This window comes from Elephas maximus, chromosome 15 (assembly GCF_024166365.1).
Source record: "Elephas maximus indicus isolate mEleMax1 chromosome 15, mEleMax1 primary haplotype, whole genome shotgun sequence".
Taxonomy (NCBI): Eukaryota; Metazoa; Chordata; class Mammalia; order Proboscidea; family Elephantidae; genus Elephas; species Elephas maximus.
The window spans coordinates 6,098,050-6,109,349 of record NC_064833.1 but is presented as its reverse complement, the minus strand read 5'-3'; the positions used below and the strand labels follow the sequence as shown (position 1 = coordinate 6,109,349).

At 43.7% G+C, this 11,300-nt stretch overlaps 1 protein-coding gene across 1 annotated transcript in view; it reads right to left on the bottom strand.

Annotated features, from left to right (window-relative positions):
• Window positions 1-8,739: 8,739 nt before the first annotated feature.
• Window positions 8,740-11,300, bottom strand: part of FAM135B (family with sequence similarity 135 member B) — a 289,944-nt gene continuing 287,383 nt past the window's right edge. Inside the window, exons 19-20 of the mRNA XM_049853854.1 lie at window positions 11,042-11,155; window positions 8,740-8,945 (exon numbers count right to left, since the gene is read on the bottom strand). Coding sequence (XP_049709811.1) covers window positions 8,740-8,945; window positions 11,042-11,155 — 320 coding nt within the window. The remainder of the gene's footprint in view (window positions 8,946-11,041; window positions 11,156-11,300) is intronic.

Genomic DNA, 11,300 nt, shown 5'->3' with positions numbered 1-11,300 from the left:
TAAGAGATGGGCTGATGGTATCCGGTCAGCTTGGCACTGGGGTCAGCAGACTAGATGGCCAGGTAGTCTAACACTTGCGAGACATTTGGCAGAGCTCCTGGCACATGATCACGTCTGTTAGTATCATTTAAAAATACGCATCTAAGATGGTGCCCGGCCACAACCGATGACTGCCCTGACAGGGAGCACATCAGAGAACTCCTGAGGGAGCAGAAGAACAGGGGGATGCAGATCCCAAATTCTCATAAAAAGACCATACTTAATGGTCTGACTGAGACTAGAAGAATCCCAGCAGTCATAGTCCCCAAACCTTATGTTGGCCCAGGACAGGAACCATTCCCGAAGACAACTCATCAGACATGGAAGGGACTGGACAATGGGTTGGAGAGAGATGCTGATGAAGAGTGAGCTACTTGTATCAGGTGGACACTTGAGACTGTGTTGGCATCTCCTGTCTGGAGGGGAGATGGGAGGGTAGAGAGGGTTAGAAACTGGCAAAGCGGTCACGAAAGGAGAGACTGGAAGAAGGGAGCAGGCTGACTCATTGGGGGAGAGTAAATGAGAGTATGTAGTAAGGTGTATATAAGCTTATATGTGACAGACTGACTTGATTTGTAAACTTTCACTTAAAGCACAATAAAAATTATTTAACAAAAAAAAATATGCATCTAAGAAAATATTAGGAATTAGGTTAAGGTTGTTTTGAGAGTCACATCAAGTCCCTGCAGAAGTCACATGGCCGTCCAGCTTTGCAGGTCCTGGTGTTCAATCTGCTCACTTGGGCCATCATTGCTGACCCGGTAATTATCAGGTTAATGGATGTTGCCCTATTGGGGGATCACTGGTCTATATGATGCAGCTTGTCTTTGACTTTCTCCATCTACTTGTGTTATTGAGAGTTTTACTGGCTATTAAGCATTTTCATTGCACAAGCTCTGCTCCTTACAAATCGTTGTCCACTTTACCCATGGCTTCCATCCACCCAACCCCCTTCTGGTTCAGAGTGGGATGTTTATGATGCTGTTCCAGCTCCACCTCCAGCCAGCACCACCTCCACCCTCAGCTGTGCCCGGACATGCCTTCCCACACACCCGTGCCTTTGCACATGCTGTTCGCTGTGACAGGACACCTTCCTTCACACTCTGTATCTGCAAAAACTAGGTCATTGCTCCCAGTCCAGCCAAACCTTGCTATCAGTGCAAACTCTCCCTTCAGCTCCCCCTGGAGCACTGATCTCTTCCACCTCTGTATCCCCAGGGGCACTTCAAATATTGCATTGCCTTGTCTTATCTCTGAGCCTCAGTTTACCCCATATTCAAGAGCAATGAAGAAGCCCTGGTGGTGCGAATGGTTAAGCACTTTGCTGCTAACGGAAAGGTTGGACATAGGAACCCACCCAGAGGCTCTGCAGGAGAAAGACTTGGCGATCTGCTTCCTAAAAGACTACAGACTAGGAAACCCCATGGGGCAGTTCTACTCTATCACATGGGGTCCCTAAGAGTCAAAAATTGACTCGAAGGCACCTAAGGACAAATTTCCAGGGCATACTCTGCTATTAGAAACACTTGTGGCATAGTGGTTAAGAGCTACGGCTACTAACCAAAAGGTTGGCAGTTCGAATCCACCAGGTGCTCCTTGGAAACCCTGTGGGACAGTTCTACTCTGCCCTATAGGGTTGCTTAGAGTTGAAATCGACTGGATGGCAATAGGTTTGCTGTTTTTGGTTTTAGTCTGCTATTACCCGGCTTTGGAAGTCCTCCGCAGGCCCTGGAACCCTGGTCTTTGCCACCTGTGCTGCCCAGGTGTGCAGTGCAGGGAGCCATCTCCTATCGGTGTGTCCCCAGGGCCACAGGCTACATCATACACTTTACTCCACCTACAACCAAAGGCCTGATGTTCTTACATTCTCCAGGTTAGCATCTGGATATCTCCTTAGTGGGTTGGCTAGTTTTCCCCATTCCTGATTGGTCAATTTGTCATCTGTCTACCACAGATCATTCTGTCTATGGAAGCTCTGTCCTTGTTTCAGTTGCCCAAACCTGGTCCAATTAGATATGGTAGAATTAAGTGGTGGCAGTGGTGTGGGGGTAGAATTAATGGTGTAGACACCATGCCACACTCACTGCAGACCTGCCTGAGACCCCTTTCCCAGCAGGAGCTGTATGTAGCCATGGGGGGGTCTCTACTGGAAAGGGGCAGTGGACATGGCAGTCAGCACAACTGACCTTACCATATGGCAGGAGACAATGGACATCCCCTCCCATAGCAGGATGCTTCTGGTCTCAAGACATACTCAGCAAATCCATCCTCCAGGATGAGCATGTCATCACCACCCAGCTCCTGGTGTATCTTGAATGAGCAGCTCTGGGTGTTAATACCAAAAAAAAAACCCGAGTAATTTGTGTGCATTAGACCTATGGATGAAAATCCTGGGTCTTCAGTTTACTGAATGATACATCCCATTTCCAGAACTGATCCTCCTCAGCCCTGGTTCTGAGTTCTCTCATGCTCTGTTCAGCCACCCCAGAATACCCTAGACCTTTCCTATACAAAAAAAAAAAAAAAAATTTTATACAAAGAACCCCAGAAATAACCGCCACCCTCCAGATATCCTCTGACCAAATACAGAGATAATATCTAAGGCGTAAGTGCTTTTTCCATATCATAAACACAAAATCCTGGCAAGAAGAAAGTCAAGGATTTTATTATTGTTGTTGTTTATCATCTGTACACATCACAAGCTACATAAAATGCCGAATGAAGAGCCAATGTAGAAAAATAGTAGAATCATATTGGCATGGATGTCTTTGTTATTACTGTCATCATTGTTTTACAGACATTTTACAAGGGCGTGCAGGCGATTGTAATTGTGGTATACAGCTAAACACACATTAGGAGTTCACAGTGACACCCACCTATACATTCAGGTTCTTTGCCAGATAAAGGGAACATGCTGAAGACTGTGCCTGTCTTTGCCTTTTGCCAGGTAGCAGGTCACATTTGAAAGCAAAGATAAATGAGTAAATGACATAAAAAAAAATAAAAATTCTAGGTCCCTGCCCTTTGTGGTCAGTAAACACAAGACATAGGCTGGTTCCCTCGGCCAAGTCTGAGCGTGACACACACGCTGTTGGTGTGGGTTTTATTTATGTGAAAATTTGTTTGGTTTTTTGGTCTTTTCATTTGAGAAGTAGAAAGATTAGCCACAGAGCATCCAAAGACATTGTATTGCAGACAAGTGATACAGGTGATACGCTAGCCAGGATGCAGTGCTACTGAACACACTTGGTTGTGACATACACCCTTAACCTTTTCCTTTTGTGGGTTTCCTAACTTGATGCTGATCTGGGGATGGTGGCCCCAGAGAGGCTTTGAAATCCTACCTGAGTGGTATGGCTTATATTGCTGTGGTGTTTCATCTGTGCTGGTTTTCTCTGCTTCCAGACCCAGTTAGGATGCCGAAACCACAACCCCAAGGATGTGATTGGCTCTGAGAGGTGCAGGGATGGTGTGATTCTCAATGTTTCCCACCTTCTCTCTTGCTTGATGAATCCACCCTGGAGAGTTTGTGTGGGCTTCTGCTCCCGCCCTCTAGATTATAATTCCTTGAAAATCAGATTCTGATTAACTTTGGTAGCCACCCGGGCCAGGCACCAGGCACCAAAGCCAGAGACTAAATAAATGCCGTTTACTAGAAAAATACATTCAAATCGAGGTCATGGGGAAATGAGGAATGAAAGTCAAACCACAGACTCTCATCTTAAGTTATATGCAGGGAAGAGAGTTTGTGGGACAAAGTGAAGTACACTCTTTAAAATGAAAATAAGCAAAGACATGGGCACAGGTGAACTGAATGTCCCTTGATTATCACTAACCCTCCTGGGGACAAGAAGGAGGAAGCACAGTATTCTGCCATATGCAGTAAGTCTAAACTTGGGATGAAAGACATTTCAAGATGTCTTTGCAGTTCAATGCAATACAAAAGATTCTGAATGACAGTTACAGAATTCAGCTTCCAAACACCTTAGAAGTAGTTTCGTTCTCAGCTGCGTGTCATACTGAAGCCCTTCTTCATCTCTTACCTTACAACATACCCTGAGCAGCAAGCTAGTTTGCTTACGTAAATCATCCAATCATGCACTGAGTTGACCATGGGACACTCTGGCTTGGAAGCTCCTAGAATTAAAATGGAATGGTCTGACGGCTGGGAGCTTAAACCTTAAAGTTTCAGATGAGGTGACTTTCCTCCAGCCTTCATGGATGAACAACTTGGAGGCCATGTAGAAAACGTCTGCATTAATTACAAAGAAATCTCCTTATATCCAAACTTTTCACTGTAAAATATTCCCAAGTGACCACCTAAAATTTTACACCACCTACTCTACAGCAGACACTGTTTCAGGCAGTCTACTTTTCCATTCTCTTCCCTGTTGTCTTTGTTGTTAGGTGCCATCCAGGGGGTTCGGAATCACAGCAACCCTATGTGCGACAGAACAAAACACTGCCCGGTCCTGTGCCATCCTCAAAATCACTGCTACGTTTGAGCCCATTGTTGTAGACACTAGGTCAATCTATGTCAAGATAGGTGTTTTCAAATCTGTTTTACAGATGAAGAAACTGAGGCCTAGATGTAGTGGCTCTTCCCATTATACAAAAGTATCATTCTGGTTTCTTGTCTCCTGAAATTACTTTCCTCTCGCAAATTCAGAAAGTTAGAGGGTAAACATGAGTCTATGTCAAGACCTTTCTGTACCAGAATCAGTTGCTGTGGATGGATAAGAGGCTAGAGAAGAAAACATGAGCTTTCACGGAACTGACACCCACTTGTTGTACCTCCACTCTGTGCCAGGCAGTGCGGGAAACAGCAGGGATGCATCCCACCCTCATGGAGCCCCTGTTCAAATGCAGAGACCTACAAGAACACAAGTAAAACACTGTGATAAAGATGAGAAAGGAGTGGGCCCAGGGGGCCAGGAGCGCACTTTGCCCTGATAATAAAGGCATCTACAATACATGAACCATTTAGTAGAGACCTACTTATGTGATGCCAGTTGTTCCAGCTGTTCTCCACAAGAGAAGCCCAGTGGTTGCATGTACTATGCTCCTCAAAGGGGAATTTCAGGAATGAGTGAGTGAGAGATGTGGCCTGGACTTCACACAGACAGGAAGGGACAAGTCTCTCCTGCAAAGTCAGCCCTGAGGAGGGTGTGATGATGGAGAGGAGGAGCTTGGTCTTCCCGGGGACCCTTGTTTCTGAGTGGACATTTTCCTTCTTGTTTCAGCAATGGAAATTTCCCCCAGATATAAGAAAATCCTGTGTGGCTTCTGACCTCTCAAGCTCCATTTTCTTCACTCTTGTACTTAAATATATCTTCCATCTGCCTTCCCAGTTCACCCAATGTTCCTGGCTTTCTCTCTTTCACCTTAAGCTCTTTGGTCATTTGGTTCCCATGCAGAGGGGCCCCTCTGACCCACCCTTCACCTGGCCAAATCCTTTGGGTCTCAACTTAGACATGACATCTTCCATGAGGCCCTTCTTGACTACTCCCTACCCGACATTTCCAGGGTGGAGTGAACCCTACCATTACTGTGGTGCCTACCTATTTAATTTCCCATTTGATTGGCTATATCCCATGCTAAACTACAAGCTACTACATCTCACCAATACATCCTTTGCACAGAGTAGGCCTTCAATACACATTTGTTGAACAAATTGATAGGTTGATGGATGAGTGCACTTGGTTGCTGAAAGCAAATACTCTCACCTTTCAAGTCTCAGTTTCAAGGTTACCTTCTCAACCTTCCCCAGGCAATGAAGGCTAGACTCCCAGGACCACCCTCCTTCTTGCCCATCCCCAGCCCAATTTCTCAGAGCCCCAATTCTATCATGTTGCAATAACAAATCTGGGACTTCCTTGAGTTATTTGAGAGCAGGGGCTCTGTATTTTATCTTTGTGTTTCCATCTGGCACAAAGTGAAGTTGCTCAGTAAGTGTCTACAGGTTGCGGTAACAAATACATTCTCTTCACCTTCTCTCCAAGTTCATAACACACCAGCTGCTTTCAACCAGCAATTAAGGTATTTATTTATCCCCAAGGTTACCTCAGGTTCATACCTCATTCTCTAGATTTTATTGGTTCATGAACAACAAATTCCAATTAGTCTCAATATTAGCAATCTTTATTTCTAACTCTTTTGGGGAAACTTAACAAAAAAAAATAATAAATAAAATTATGCTGAGAATGAAGACATGTTAGACCATTATCTTGGCAGGCATTTTGTTTATAATTTTTATATTCAATAATAGAATGTCCTCATTTTACATTATAGATATATATATATCTATGTATGTATATATATATTAGTTATCTATATTTCAATAGAAAGAGACATAAAAAAGCCTTTTCAAATGAGGCATGACACACATTTGACACTCTTATTTACAATATAGTGATGTACTTCCTACACAATTATAATAGATGCTTGGTAGCCAGAGAGGGTTTACAAAGACAGCAGAGCACCCCTATCAAAAGGAGGTGCACCATGCAGCTGGACGTTTATTGCCATGAGTTCTCACTATGTCCAGACAGCATGTTGGAGTTAAAAATGGCATCTGGTTATTTGAAAAGACGCTGATTACTGGATTCATGTTGGCTCCATAATCGCTGGTTACATGGTCTTTCAAATGACCAGGGGATGACGCACGGTGGCTGATGGGAATCAGAAACACAAAATGGAATGAGGCTCATCCGAGAGGAAGGGCTCATATTTTGGGCTAAAGGAGAAGCTGCTACAAACTCAGGGTCCTGGCACCGAGAGTGGGCACTTGTCAAGGCCAGGAAACACAACATTATGGACTTCACCTACAGAGAAACAAACCCCTCCCCGGTTATGAGTTACCGGAGTCTATGCCCCACACTAACTCAGGAACTCCAAAGAATACCCAAGCAGGAAAGTGGCTACAGGGCTCATGAAGCCATCCATGTTAAGACTAGACAATAATGCTAGTTCTGAGAGGACCTACAGAGAAACCCTAAATTGTGTGGCAGCCTGCCTTTACAGGACATTCAGTTTTGTTTTTTTTTTTTAAGATATCCACGAGCCTACCCTCCTGCAGAGTTGCCTGCCTAGGCTTGCTTTTGTATATTAGACCATTAGTATACAATATTGTATATTCAATATACAATATGGATGGTCTGCATTCATGTTTCAAAGTCACATTGCAAATACGAGAGAATCTAAAATTCTAAGATGGGCCTAGATTTTTTGGCTTTGTTACCATGATATCACTGACAGAGAGTCATGGTCCAAGGTGCTAGGACCTAGACTCTGATCCCACATAAGTCTTGGAACTTCAGAAGAGACTTTTTGCAGAGGCAGGAGCTTTCACTTCCAAAAGAAGGCTCTCCTATGTTAACCATCCCTACTCTTCTGGTCCATGCGTTCCTTCAGTGCAACGAAATCATCCTCTAGGCTTCCTTTAGCCCATAGAATGCGCTCAGTCTTTGGGGTCATATTAAATATCCTGATGATTTTCAAAACCTCCCCTTAAGTCACTTACCAGTAATGGTTTAGGTTGAGTCCTTGGCCTGGCTGCTGTTCTCTTTGCTGATCTCACTTATGTCCCTGCTGTTCATTGGTTTTTATCTATGATGATCTTTCCTAGCCCTTATTTTCCTAAGGCAAGAAGACAATTCAATTGAAAGATAACCAGCACCCTTCTTGGGGCTCCCCTGAGGTTTTAATCTAACAGTCCTCCTTAGATGTCTTTCTCCTTCCACAGAGATGAGAAGCAGCTGGTCATGCTCATTTTTTTGTTTTTTTTGCAATTGTGTCAAACGCTAACATAGCATTTCTTTGGCAGAATGTCAGCAGGAACTTCACGTGTGTGTACATTAACCTCCGTGCCCTCTCTGTTTAGTGTAAGCCAGTTTTCTCTACTTCAGACAGAGATTTAAGTGATCACAAAAATAATCTGTGGACCAGAACTCTTCACAGAAAACGTCTAGGGAATTAGGTGGAGCAGCTAGCTCAACTTGTTCCCTATAGTTATTTTTGTTTGTAACAAACTTGGATCTACTGATATCATTACGTTTATTCCTCCGTGCCTTAAGTCACCCCCCTCCACTGCCCTTATGAAATGCAATTGGGATTTATAAAGCATTCCTTTTCCCTTGTTGAGAAAACAGAGAGAATGAGAGTATGGGTATCGTATTGTCTGGACAAATGGCACATATGAATCTATTAAGGATTATATTTACACAAATATGTTCCACTTCTGCACAAACAGAGGTTAACCTGAGTTCTGAAATGCTGTGTGCACTTAATTTAATCAAAAATGGTAGTAAAGCTATGAGCTAGTAAAATATTGGACACATCTAGTTAAACCGGAGCCATTTCTGTGAGCCAGTGGTGGCTAAAAAGTTGAGCTCACCAACTCAAAGTATTCTGTTTCTTTATTTTCTCATAGTTTTCCTAGAAAGTACCTTGGATGAGACATCAGGTGGCTAGACAAATTAGAGCAAGTTCTGTGGTCTTTTATGCTATTTGTTCAGCTTTCCCAAATGTCCAAAATGAAAGCACCTCTACTGGCGAGACCCACCCCACCCCACGCAACACTTTTTGCTGTGTGCTCTGCCCTGAAATGGCAGAGGTCAATAAAAGCATGTCCCAGTTAAAGCTCTCAATGGATTTTAAACAGTTCCGGTGAGTTACCCAAAGCCTCGTCCCTCAAAGCCACTACTTAAAGTAGTTGAGTCCGGCCACTAAGAAGAACTTCTCTAGGAAGAGTTCTGAGTCCAGCACAGCGATGTGGGCAGCTCGGCCAATCAGGGTGTTGGCAGTGTTGGGCAGGGCATGGAACACGTTGTGTCGAATTAAAGTGCAGTCCTTGGCTTCCACCAGAGGGCGGAGAAGATTGTTTATCATTTCTGCATAAACTGGCCCTGCAAAGAGGGAAGAGGGACATGAAGACATTTCAGAAGTTAGCAGTGGAATCTAGAGAAAAACATTGGGTATGGGACTGGTTCCTGTTCCTGGGAAGAACCTGATATACCAGTTTCCAAACACCTCCAATGTTGGCAAACAAATAAGAAATAAAATCCAAGTTCTTTTTGTGCAGTAAGATTACAAATGGTGGACTGTGTGCACACGTGCGTGTGTGTGTGTGTGTGTGTGTGTGTGTGTGGTGGGGCACAGTTGAGGTGCTATGTGGATTCACTCCCCACCTCTGCACTCCCTCATACCTTTACTTGTATTCCAAGAAATGCTAGATCAAACCCTCCCAATGCACTGGACTTGAAAACAAAGGCCTGGGGAACATCTAATTTCTATACACAAAAGCCCAAATTCAAATGTGATACCAAAAATGTGAAAGGAGAAACAATTCAGCAGAACTGCTATTTGTTTTTCTGACTCAGTCTTGAATACTAGATCAGACTCCTTCAGATGATGGAGACGGATGAAACCTAACAGAGAAGGGAGTGTGGTTTCCTGGGCCTTTGTGCCTCTGCCATCCTACCCCAGGTGGAGGGAGACAGTGACACATGGCAAGACTCACTTTAAGTCAGCGGTACTGTAAGTCCCCTGCCTCACGTGTCCCACCTGCCCTCTGGGACCAGGTATAGAAAGGCTTGCTGACCTCTCCTGCACTAGGGTGGGGCATGGACAATGCAGGGGCAATGAGATTCCTGCTGAATAAGCTCCTGGCGCAGTCATATTTTTAGATGTTGTTGTGCTGTATGTCATCCAGTCAGTTCCGATTCATATCGAGCCTACAGGACACAGTAGAACTGCCCCATAGGGTTTCCAAGTCTATAATGTTTATGGGAGCACACTGTCAAGTCTTTCCCCCAACAGAACTGGTAAAAAAAAAAAAAAACAGAGCTGGTAAAAAAAAAAAAAAAAAATTTAGGTGGGTTCAAATCACTGACCTTTTGGTTAGCAGCCAAGAGCTTAACTAGTATGTCACCAGGGATCCATATATACGTGTGTATGTGTATATGTATATATATATATATATATATACACACACACACATATGTATATGTATATATTTTATATAAAAACTCTGTTGCTGTCAAGTTGATTCCGACTCATAGCGACCCTATAGGACAGAGTAGAACTGTCCCATAGAGTTCCAAGGAGTGCCTGGTAGATTTGAACTGCTGACCTTTTGGTTAGCAGCCTTAGTCTTAACCACTATGCCACCAGGGTTTCCAACATATATTTATATACATATGTGTATATATAGAGAGAGAGAGACAGAAAGACAGAGACAGAGAGATGCAAGGGGAGAGAGGGGAGATAGAGAAAAACAGACATAATCCTACCTCTCAGCTCTGGGATTAAATGCAGCCCTAGACTGAAAAGGAAATGGAATGTGTGCCTATTGCGTCCATGAACAACTGCCTCCTTTGCCATGAGACCAGAAGAACTGGATGGTGCCCAGCTAACATTACTGAACATTTTGATCAAAGATTCTATAGAACGATCCTGATCAAAAGGCGAAAATATGGAACAGAATTTCAAATTCTCATAGAGTCCAGATTTTCTGGAGCCATGGAGGCTGAGTTAACCCTGAAACCGTTGCCCTGAGATAACCTTTAAACCTGAAACCTTAAACTAAAAATATCCCTTGAAGCCTTCTTTAAACCAAACATCAGTCTAGCTTAATTAGTAATGAATGTCTGCCATGAACACTGTGCCTGTTTAAAGAACCATCTATTTGGAATCATACTGATAACACCAACTGGAAAAACTAGATAGGAACCACAGGGGGCCATGAATTTATGTCAGTGGAGGAGGACCAACTCAAAAAGGAGGATGAGAATGGCTACACAATTTGAAGAATGTAATCAATGTCACTGAATTGTACATGTAGAAATTGTTGAATTGGTATATATTTTACTGTGTATATTCTTAAAAACAACAGCAAAAATACAGTCCTATGCTACCTTTTGCCCACAAGTCATATTCATTTTTACAAATTCATCTTGCTTTTTTATATTGGAAGGTCTGTGCAGAAGGAAGTGTGGCTCACCTGTGTGTCTGTCTTTAAGGGCAGTCTTGCACATCTCGATCCTGGCTGAGTGAAATGGCACGTAGCGGTCTTGGGGAGAAGCAACCAGCACAACATTTTTAAAATACTGCAGCCCTGCAACAAGAGCCAGATGGAGCTTTGTCCTCAGGTGGTTTCACCCATGCCCTCTGGGGTGCAGCCACTGTGTAGACTTCCTCCAGAGAGAGGCTGAGCGAGGGGCACCCAGGACAGAAGTCATGTCACTGCACAATGACCTTCG